Source organism: Bolinopsis microptera, unplaced genomic scaffold (genome assembly GCF_026151205.1).
Source record: "Bolinopsis microptera isolate Bmic1 unplaced genomic scaffold, MBARI_Bmic_1.0 sca40, whole genome shotgun sequence".
Taxonomy (NCBI): Eukaryota; Metazoa; Ctenophora; class Tentaculata; order Lobata; family Bolinopsidae; genus Bolinopsis; species Bolinopsis microptera.
The window spans coordinates 8,980-20,920 of NW_026971812.1; the positions used below are offsets into that span (position 1 = coordinate 8,980).

Genomic DNA, 11,941 nt, shown 5'->3' on the forward strand with positions numbered 1-11,941 from the left:
GGGTCGTCACTCCTACATTCTACCTAAATTCTACCTAAACTATTCAAAAATTAAAACATTCTTCATAAAAATATTAGCTCAAAATAACATCAAATATCTAATGTACATAATCTTACAAGACGAGCACCCTAATTTTTTCCCGTTTGTTTCAAGTTTAGGGCCGACTCCACGCGTGAGCGCGTTAGCGCGGTGGCTAAATTCATTACGCTTGGCAATGCATCTCACGCGTTAAACGCGTGATTGGTACTGTCGAATCGGGCCAATAATTTTACAAGTATGGGACTTAATAATGCATTATTCATTGAATAACTGCATACATAAATATGTGCATTCATAAAAGTTGTGACATCCATTCGGCGTACCATTAACGCTATAATACTAATAGTCCCAAAAATTGATATGTCTCAGCTCAAAATAGAAATTATAAACCATTTGATCTTCTTAATCGTTGCCGACTGCATATTGCATTAAAGGTAGGGTCACGGAATGTTTATTATAATGCTGAATAACTTGCTCGTGTCCGACATCTACAAAGATATCAATTATAAATTATATTAGTCCTTAAAATGACATCTGATTACGTCATGGTGGATTTGACTGCTGTGAAGAGAGTTGACACTCTGTAGTAAGTGTTGTATTGCTATAAGGGCGTGTTTAGGGTCCTGGATCAGTAGGGCTGTAATTCTTCAGATTCTTTTAGAGTACCTCAAAGTTTTCTCACAATTGTTTAAAGTACCTCGTTCTCCTCCGGGCAGGATTCCAAGTTAGCTTGGACCTGTTCCTCATTTGTAGTGTTGGGATATATGTGACCGTAGAGAGCTCCCAGGGGGAGGGTTAGCAGTGGTCTGTGGGGGGATTTGTGTTAAAAGTGGAAACAATGTTTGGAGAAGAAATAATGTCAGTAAACTTTAGGAAGATGTATAACTCACACGAGGAGGAACAACTTGTTAAACGGAGACACATTTTATATTTGAAGGAGAATAAACTCATTCCATTTATACACTTGAAGGGAGAAAAGGGAGAAAAAGGAATCAAAAAGAAGAAAAAACTCACGTCAGAAGAAAAAAGAGAGCAGCCACGATACCCTCCGTTGGCAGTTTAGAACTGACTTGCCACTCTTTGTAGTCTATACCATAGTTAAAGTTGGTCATGTTTCCAGTTAAATTATAATCAGCTGAGCCGTTATTTGTCTCTAACATTGAGCCGTTTTCACTTGCCTGTAAATGGTTGTCATGTAAATGCAATTTATCATTCAAAGTGCCCGTTGGGTAATTCTATCAAAATTCATTTTCTGGTTAGAATTTAACTTCAAGGTTATTCATTCAAAAATTTAATTATAATTGCAGTAAATATTGGCACTTTCTACTTCTAATCAAAACGTAGTGTAACATAGGAGCAAGAGTTGTGGTAGTTGGCTAGCTAGTATGTGGCCGTGAGTATAAAACTCTAGAAAAAATCTACCAAAGAACGTACCAGTCCACTATTAATCCCCGCACAGCCAATAAACTGACTGTAAGACATGTCCCCAAAGTAGGAGAATAGCGAGAAGCCGATGAGGATGAGCAGGACCAAGGGAGACAGCACCACCCAACATATCTGCCAGTACCATCCTATCTGGTACCCTGTCTTCTCTTTCACTTCTCTCGTGAACCTGTAGGGCAGTTAGAAGGTAGTGTAAGGTACAGCAGTGAGAATTGAACTCAGATCATCAGGATATTTAGCCATTAGACCACCGACAAAATTTTTAGCGGATGCTTAAATAACATAAAGTGTTCCACTATTTACAGAGTTTAATCTAACCTGTGTATACCGTAGAACCATACAATGGAGACTATCTCTCCCAAAGCAACGAACAACAGGGGGATGGAGACCGCCCAGGTGTCCATCAGGTTAACAATGTACTGTCCACCGTTAGTAGCTGTAGGCAGGGCCAGGAGGAACATTAGGAAACACACACATGCTGAAAGTAATGGAGGGTGTATTCGTGATATATTGCATATCCCTGACCGATGTATAATGTATAATGTATATAGTATAGGGATATGTGTACATTATACAATATACATAATACTATAATACATTGTACATGAATTTTCGATATTTAGAGTTTAAACTAATTATGATAGTAGTAATAGTATCAGTAATAGCAGTGAAAAGAACCTGAACTAACCGTTGACACCGTGTTTCTTAATCCTCTTCAAAACGGGGATTTCTTCTCTGAGTTGATGCAACATACTCTCCATCAAGCCGAACAAACTGTCCAATCCAAGTAGCAGCAACATACTGATTACATAATTAGTTAATTGGCATATCAATTACATAATCAGTTATATATTAATTGATTACGCAATTCATTATGGATAATATTGATTTGAATCACCCTGTCAATAAAAAATAACACTTTCACCTGTAAAACAAGACGGCCCACAAAGGCGAGATGTGCATGTTGGCCACTGCTTCAGCTATCGCTACAAATGCCAAACCTGGCCCTGAGCCAAGCTGAAAACATGTAATATATATAAGAGCTAAAAATAGATACGTTTTACTAATCAAAATCATCAAAATATCCTCCGAACCAGATTTGAACTGGTGACCTAAGGATTACTTTGGGGATACCATTACAGTCCTCCGCTCTGCCAACTGAGCTACCAGAGGTTACGTGCAATGGAAATTTATATATATCAAAAAAGTTACGAGAATTTTGGCACTGATCATATTTCCTTTAATTAAATATAACTGCAAATTTATAAAGCTTATCATTTAATCCATTAACTAATTAACCAATCAATTAACTAATTAACCATTCAATTAACCTCTTTCATTTACCTGATCAAAGTCTGCACCTGTCATGTGTTTTCGGTAGCCTACAATGCTGAAGATGACAAACCCTCCCAATATTGATGTAGAGCAGTTTACCACCGTGATGATGATGCTGGAATAAATTCACATTTTATTTAATTCGCACATCACTAAGGTAATGGGACTACTGTGGACCCTCCACCGGCCGAAGCCGCAGTCAAAGCTCGGTGAACGGTAGTTGAAAGCGCTTAAGGGACATAAGTCAAAGTGGTAGAGCAACACTGGACCTCTGCCTGATCCAGAGGATTTCACCATTTTACCTTCACACAGACATCGAACATGTAACTAGATGAGGATCAGACCTCGTTGTTAAATTCGCAGTTCTCACATCAGTTATGATGTTGGGTGTTGGCTCATGCAGTTCTGAGACACGGACAAAAGGAAATCGCGGCGTGTACAGAATCACGATTTTCCCATTATTTGCGACAAATTTTATGTATAGTTTAATGTATAGCCTGTTAAAAATCGCGGTATCGCGATTTTTGGCCAAAATAATCGCGAAATCCTTTTGTCCATGTTCTGAGATGATTGGCTTACACTATATACGAGTATATATATAACTGCTGCCTCTCAATTTCTAACTTTGAATTTTTCGTCACCATGACTTTTCGTGGTGGTTGTACTATTATTATTTATTCGAACTTTTACTTTTTACTTAAAACTTTTAAATTATTGTAATATTTATAGTAATTAATATGATAACTCATGAATAATAATTACGCTGAATTCTGAGCAAATATCCTTGTATATTGTATTACATGGAAGCAAAATTGTGCCATTAAATTTGTATCTCTATAATAGCTTATGATAATGGCGTGAACTGTTATCTAACCTGTCTCTGATGACGTTGTCGCAGTTTTTGGTAAAGGAGGCGAATGACACGATAGCACCAAACCCAATACCAAGAGAGTAGAATATCTGCGAGGCTGCATCCGACCATAGACTTAGGTCTAACAGCTTTTTTGCCTTCAAAAGTATGAGCATTTTAGTGAGGCGGTGAAATGTGAATATCATTGTTGCATAAAGCTATAAAGACACGTTATAAACAAGGGACAGAAACTACAAAGTTCCATACGGTTCTACTCTGCATTAACATCATGTTTTATGGTTTATACAGCATAGAGACGGGATACAACAAGGGAAGAGTAACTTACATCCGGCTTGAGGAAGTACATGATACCATCCTTTGCTCCATCCAGGGTAGCCCCGCGGAACAGAAGGATTATCAGTACCACATACGGGGCCGTTGCTGAGAAATATACCACCTGAGGGGACAAACTTCATGGGTTTCTAGCTTATCGCGCCTGTAGAAAACTAATAATAGTGTACAAATATATTTTATTGTAAGACGAAATTGAGGGCATACAGCTGAAATTTTTATTATAGATCTGATCGGTGTGAATTGATCTATTCATGATTAATAAGATATTCAATAGGAATTTAACTAATTGCTCATCCAACATGACTATTCAGGTAAGCATACAATATCGTTACAGAAAAGATGAGAGAGCTCTTTAGATCAAGATTTAAGAAGGATCATTCAAAGAATCATTCGAAGAATCATAGTGATAATTTAGAGTGGGTTGCTTTTGGAACTTTCCAGTTTCCACTCCCTTCTTGGATTCACCTTTATCTTTCTGATCACTTTTACATATTCATTATCTCGCTCATGACAAATCTATGTCATTCTTGGCTGATGCTGGCATACTTACAAACCTACGTAGCCGTTTTAACCGTTCATCTTTAAGTTCCCCTTCATTTCCGATTCCCTTTATCATCTTAACGAATGAATTCTTATAAACATGGAGAGACTCATTATATAGGCCCCATTCCTTGTTAATAATCGCGTCCAATTAAATAAATGAAAATTAAGTATCTGAAATAGGTATTCAACTTCACGAATAACATTTTAATACCACACTAATTCTCGTTGTTTTTGGCTCGCAGTCAAATATGCTAATTCCATGTTCAATGTTGCAAAACAGAAATTAATTAGTACAATTAGTGGATTAGTAATTATTACGTGTTATATTACCTTTCCAGAGCTCTTGATTCCTCTAGAAATACAGATGAAGATGGTGACCCAGGAGATGATCAAACAGACCACTAAAGTTGGGTTGAAGGAACCCAGTTCACGGATATCAGGAGACAGCCGCAAATGTTCGTAATACCTAATTAGATTGAATTGAGTAATTTAGCAGTTAATTAATTAAGTGTGAAGTAAGTAAATATATAAGAGATCCAATTTTATTTAACTGACAATAAACTTAATGTTTGTTCAAGTTATTTGACTTTATTTGCTGAGTAAAACTTTAAATTTAAACACTTATGTTAAGATTAAAGCACTTCACCACGCCACGAGTATCCATACCAGTAGTATTGAGTCTTGTCTTCCAGACAGCAGATATGATCCGTCTTGCACTCTGACCAAGGTAAGGGATTCACGAAGGACTCGAACAAGTATCTGACAAGTTATTTTTAGGTTAGCAACTCCTTATCTTTACAAAAAGTACCTGCAAAGTTATTTTTAATTGAGAAAATTGAATTTCTTCTCAGTTGCTACCTTATCATCGCCGATCACTCATGATGATCTTTATTCGAGGTTTATTCTAGTAGTAGTTACTGTCTCTGCACTGAATTTGTGAAATGCATTGCCATTTTGACAACTTCATTCCACAATAATCTAAACATGTTCTCACCTTATAATCCACATGATAATAGAGTTGTAGTAAACAGCACACAGGAAACACACTGTGATAGTACACCAGCCCACTCCAACCAACCCCTTCTTGATGTGCTGAAAACATTGTTAGTGCTGATCTTTGAATAAGGTGGATTTATTTGCTGGTTAATGGATATGGGATGTGACTACTTCTGGGAGCTAGCGAACTGTATCGGTCTTGGTGACCGAGATTTGCTGTCTGGTTGCAGCAGTGACCAATGAAAACCAAGTACGTATATAAACGATTCCTGTACGACATACAGCCGGCACGCACTTGTTAGTTGTCAGTTGTCAAATTTAGTTCCCTTTTCGCACTGACTTACTGATTCAGGGATGAAATCTAAACTGGTGCGATCAGGCAATTCTCAACGACATATTTAAGCTACGACATTTGATCGATTACCATTAATTTTGTTCATAGAATATCATATTGTTGATAATCTAATTTATGAATTATAGAACAAATAAATGAAAGTTCAAATGGCAAGCTCAGCTTCAAGTTTTATACTATAGCAATTAAACTAAAGCAATTTATGAATTATAATATCATCGATTAAACTAAAGCAATTTATGAATTATAATATTATCGATTAAACTAAAGCAATTCATGAATTGTAATATTGATCACTAATAATTACTAACAATTACTAATAATCACTAATAATTACTAATAATTACTAATAATTATCACATTGAAGTCACTCACCCTCATACTACCACTAACACTCTTCTTAAAGTGATTACCGATGTGAAGTTCTAGACAAAAGAGTGGCAGACCCTCAATAATCACCATCACCACGTACGCGAACAGGAACGCACCTGGTCAAATTAGAGGGAGGAGTTTTTAAGTTAATCGAAAGTTCAGTTTTATAATTCAAGTTATTGACCCTTTGATGAAAATATTAGCCGAACTGCCATCACGCAAGAACATTTTTAATTTACCATGTATCCGTTTTACGGTTTTATAGCTTAAAATATGTCAAGACCATTTTTTTGTCGTTCATGAATCGACAATCGTACCTTGAAATTTCGAATATTCTGTTCGTACAATAAAAATTTGGTAACAATCGAAATGAATAAAGACTATTTTATCAAATTAAATAGAAAATAGTTATCTCAATAGACAATGTCGCGACAAGTTAATTGATATTTTAATTAGCTCCTCGAAAACAGAAAAGGGTTAGATAAACATCTGTTTGGTTTGATGGATCAACTTGAAAATAATTTTTATTCTTGACTCAATGTTGAATTGTATGTATATTTGGCAGAAAATAATACCAATTTGCTTCCCTTATAAAGTAAATCGAGTAGGGTAACCTAAAATTTCTTAAATTCAGTTCATCCATCAATAAACACATAATCAAAACTTTCATCAAATTCCGCCCAATTTCATAAACACAGAACAGGAATTTAGCTCATCCCCTAGCAGCAACGTTATTCAATTTAGCCAGTAGCCTACCCAAAGTAAACATCTCTTCCCGACAATGAATGAAAATGCTCGCAGCGTTCTTATCTGATAACATAATCTTCTTAACAAGCCACTGAAAAGTGTCAAGAAAGAAGCACCCCCAAGAGTTGGGACTATCCAGGCAGTGCACGTCCTTGCCCATAGTGAAGCGTGAGTGGAGAGTGCTTCCTGTGTCATCTACTCTGAGTGTGTGGATAAAGAACCCAGCGTAGACTCGTCCTATGGGAGTCAGATGAGCGTGGACTTTTCCGGATAGGATCAGTTCTACACCCTGTGTTTTTAGGACGTCACAATCTTTCCCAACACACGGATCGTGGAAGAATATATCTAGCTTGTTCATTTTGCCTCCAACTCTCTCTTTAACCCTGTGAATCTTACCCTGTCTGCCAACAAGGGAGCTGCTTGCTTCGTAAGTGTCATGATCCAACCAAACACCATATTCATGATCCTTTGGATGCCACCACTTATACATATCTGAACAATTAACAGTTTCAAACCAGTTCCTCAACATACCCCCTGAAATACCTGACATATCGGTATCTACAGCTACATACCAGTAGTTTCCTCCTACTTTTGTTATTGTGTCACCGTTGAGTATCCAACTTTCAGGTTCCTCATAGTCAATACTTTCTTGTGCAACAGCCTTGGGAACTTGCACATCTCCCAACATTACCAAACTATCTAACCCGTATTCGTAGTTGGAAGAGTTTTGTTTTATTTCCTTCTCGCCACATTGATCAGGTAAGCTGAAAAAGGTTCGCTCGATGTCTTTAGCCATTTCTTGGTAGCAGAATCCGATGTAGATAATGATAACCATTCCCACTGCAAACATGAAGTATTGGCTAAGCGTGGTTGTGGCGTCCTCCATTAGCTGTTCTTGTTCCTTTTTCAGTTCCACTGCTTCCTTCTTCTTAGCTGCTGATGCAGCCTTTTTCCGGTTCATTGCTAGAGTGGAGTCCATTGTTTTTAAAACCTTGTGAAATCGATTGTGCTTTAAATCTTCCGAGAGCCACTCCTGAGCTACTTTTAAACTTTTTAAACAAAGTAAAAAATGCAAAAGGATTGCAGACAGCAGTGTGTCCGAACCAGCGTAAGCTGATACTTTAAAACTACAATATATTACACAGGAATCAGGATTCAGGATGTAATATGCATAATATTAAGAAGAAACACGAAACTGCAATATTAACGTACGTACAGTTTACAATGTACATGCGAAATAAAAATGATCAGCTAGATAGGTATAAAGTTACAAACCAACATGGTGCGACAAATAATGCAAATGTTAAGCCAGCCTGTCATAGAACAAATTGGAACAATTATCTGAGCAAGTGTGGGCTTTACATGTGCAAACCAGTAAAGGTACTAATGTATCACAAAAATACTGTACATCCGCCCAAAATAACTAGCCCCAAGAATGCTTACAGCCCTAGAAATGTATGTGGAAATCGCATAGCAAACAGAAAATGTATTATTTGTTAAAGAAGAAATTCTTCTTCCCAAATAATAAGTTAACAGATATTATCCATATGAAGCGCTGTTCCTGCAACACCAGCGATATTGATAACCATATTATTGATGAAAATCGAATGAATTTACTTATGGACACGTTCATTTGAGTTTGAGGATATTGGTAAATATAATTGACCCTATTAGAAGGCACAGTGTAGTTGACTTTGTCACACTATGAAATTACTTAAACCCTTGATGGTTAGGATAATCGTCTCATCCTCTAGGCTAACTTTGTCACATAACGATATCTTAATCAGGTGATAAGATATCGCTTAAATACGGCCGGCACGGAAATGGTTACATTGTCACACTAAAAACATGTGACGGAGTAAATATGGACCCCTTGCTGCCGTGTTTGACCAAATTTTTTAGTGTCCAGTTGATTGGATGGGTACATATGACCATTACCTACATATTTGATGACTTTTTTCGTTAGATGGTGCATTCAGGTTTACTCTGTCACACATTAAAGAAAATATGTGATGAATGTTTAGGGCACCCTGATAAGCAATGCTGAGTAGTGTAAGTTTATTTGATAGCCTGGAAGTGCTGGGAATTGTTATTATATCATATAGTCGTAAGGAATTAAAACACAGAAGGCACAACCAAGTTTACTTTGTCACATAATCTTGATGATATCTGAACATGTGTGAAATTGAACAAATAATGATATACCAGCTTAAACCCATTATATTACGTACTATGGATCAAACAACACTGATAGTACCATGCACCAGTCACATAAATCATTATCGGGTGGTAATATGTTAACAGTGTCACAATTAAACTACCACTACATGGTCAAAAATAGGGTAATTTCGTCACAAAAAATTATTATAACTCTGTTAGCTCCTTGCTGGCAAAATAACTAGTTTATCGAAATTTTGTTGATGATAAAGTTACATAGTATTCTAATAGAGGTATAGTTCTTCAAAATAGGGGCAAGACATGTTTACTTTGTCACATCAGTTATTATAAGAGTTAGGTAATCGTCATCAGATTAAAAGATATTTTTCGTAGTTTGGATCGATTAATACTTTAATATACCTGTAATAAAGCATCCTATGCCAATTTTAACACACTATCTTGATACTGTTGGGGCAGGGAAAGTTAATTTTGTCACATTTTTAATGTCTTTGACAAATTAATCTAAATTTTTTAAATTGAGCTCTTATGTTCTGGACAATATTCTTCCAATCGTTTCTGAAAGAATGTTGAATTCTAATAGAGTTATAGATCTTCAAAATAGGGGCAAGACATGTTTACTTTGTCACATCAGTTATTATAAGAGTTAGGTAATCATCATCACATTAACATATATTTTTTTGTAGTTTGGATTGATTTATATAGGTAATAAAGCAGCCTATGCTAATTTTTACACACTATCTTGAAATTGTTGGGGCATGAAAAGTTAATTTTGTCACATTTTTAGTGACTTTGACAAATTTAACCTAAAATTGTTAAACTTAAGCTCTGATATTCTGGACAATATTCTAATAAAGGTATAGAATATAGATCTTCCAAATAGGGGCAAGACATGTTTACTTTGTCACATCAGTTATTATAAGAGTTATTATACGAGACTATTTCATTCTATAATCATTGTTTTTAATCTATTTACGATTTCGTATAATTTTTTGTGACAATGTAAACAATATCAACTGATCTTAACTTGCATCAACTACATTGTCATAATATAAAATTTTCCCACCTTTCAAACCAAAATCAGATATAAATAATTCGCCCAAAATTTAAAATTTCATATATTGTGACAGAATTAACCTCATTTCCCAATAACCAAGTGCCTGTATTAGCTAACTAGTCAAAAGAACATATTTTAGGGCTATGATTGGTAGAGCAACCATCAAATAATGAGTTGAAAAGGGTTTTTAGGACACCTCACAGTAGAATAGAGGTATGGCATCATGAGTGTGACAAAGTTACCCAAATATTGCCTTGTAACCGTTCGATCCGTGCCCATTAACCAATGTTGTATCATAATTGTTAGATTGACCTAATTTACTATATTTCAGACCAAGGAATGATAATTAGACAACTGCAGTTAACTAAGTCACACAAAATGTGACATTTGAAACATTATAGTGCCTAACAACAATAGATTTTCTTTCTGAGCGGTGCATATGGGAGTATGAGTTACGTGGCTAATGTTCAGAACTTCTGAACGTGCTAAGTTAATAGATGTCAAAATTAAGCCACTATCGTCAAAAACGCTATTATTTTTGTTTACCAATATCCTCAAACTCAAATGAACGTGTCCGTATACTTATTGCTTACGAAACGAAACGAAACGAAACACTGTATTTACTACCCCGCTACTATGCGACAAAGATATTGTATAAAGATAACTAAATAAGTAGTAAATTTTATTCTAAATAAATTGGTTTGCTTACCTCCGCCGTGTTTCTGACATAGGTAAGGAAATCTCCATATGTTACCAATACCAACTGCAAACCCAATCAGTGAAAGAATATACTGAAAAGATAACCAATTAATCAATTATCAAATCATGATTTTGTCACTAAAAAGGATCATACGATTGAAAATAAACGAGTTGTGACAGATAAAATAGATAAACTGATAGCGATTATTCACCTCTGACTTGCTCCCCCATTCCTCCTGCTTATCGACCTGCTTTACATTCTTCTTAACGAAGCTTGCTCGGTTCTTAAATTGATTGAACCGAGCATTTCGTCCTGTTGCTGAAAAAGTTGAGGATCGAACATATTTCTTCTTACAGTTACTAATAGTTAATTTAGACCGTTTAAAAGCTTGGTTGTTCAACAAAATGGCGAGTTTGCACGTGGTTCTGGAAAACAAGTTTAGTTACCAGTTACCAGTTTATAGTTACCAGTTACCAGTTTATAGTTACCAGTTTATAGTTACCAGTTATTGCAAAGTAGTTAAACATTATGGATTGATCGAATCATTCATCAAATTCCTGATTATAAGATGTGTCCAAGGATAACACGGACACAGCTCAATTTCGATAACAACACGAATGTACTACACACTTAGACAACTATTTTCGAAATATTTCTGAGTAGTTTAGAACTAAAAAACAGGTGTCCGATACCGCAGAAAAATGCAGCCATATAGTATAGTTATTGTCGTAATTATAGCACCGTAGTTCAGGATTACATAGCACTCAGCACTGTAAGCAGGAGTTAAACACGTCTGTCAGTAGGTTATGGTAATGGACTATTATAGTTCACTGTAGTGCAAAAAATATTGCTGATTAAAATTGGATTTTAGGCTGTTAAGCTTTATTTACCACGCGCTAATTATCACGCTCCACTTATCACGCGTTAAATATCACGCGTTACTTACCGTTAGAACCGCTCATCTGCAAAAGATACTCA

The 11,941-nt window shown here is 35.9% G+C and overlaps 1 protein-coding gene and 1 non-coding gene across 2 annotated transcripts; both read right to left on the reverse strand.

Moving 5' to 3' along the window:
• Positions 1-469: 469 nt before the first annotated feature.
• Positions 470-11,490, reverse strand: LOC134825724 (sodium-dependent neutral amino acid transporter B(0)AT3-like). The gene is made up of 17 exons (XM_063837934.1): positions 11,466-11,490; positions 11,175-11,281; positions 10,973-11,054; positions 6,288-6,400; positions 5,559-5,656; positions 5,231-5,323; positions 4,895-5,030; positions 4,572-4,637; positions 4,014-4,124; positions 3,692-3,825; positions 2,827-2,932; positions 2,408-2,499; positions 2,171-2,283; positions 1,801-1,960; positions 1,474-1,651; positions 1,054-1,217; positions 470-845 (listed from the first exon to the last, which is right to left on the reverse strand). The coding sequence occupies exons 1-17, from the start codon at positions 11,488-11,490 to the stop codon at positions 728-730; spliced, it is 1,896 nt and encodes a 631-aa protein (XP_063694004.1). The 3' UTR covers positions 470-727.
• Trnay-gua (transfer RNA tyrosine (anticodon GUA)) lies at positions 2,567-2,655 on the reverse strand. Its single transcript is given in 2 exon segments — positions 2,567-2,602; positions 2,619-2,655. It is a non-coding gene; the product is annotated as a tRNA-Tyr (tRNA).
• Positions 11,491-11,941: the final 451 nt, after the last annotated feature.

Coding starts and splice junctions, on each gene's coding strand:
- LOC134825724 (XM_063837934.1), bottom strand. CDS start 11,490: ATGTTTAACTACTTTGCAATAACTG. Junction 6,401..10,972: donor ATGTCAGAAACACGGCGGAG/GTAAGCAAACCA, acceptor TAATTTGACCAG/GTGCGTTCCTGTTCGCGTAC. Junction 5,657..6,287: donor GTGTTAGTGGTAGTATGAGG/GTGAGTGACTTC, acceptor CAATGTTTTCAG/CACATCAAGAAGGGGTTGGT.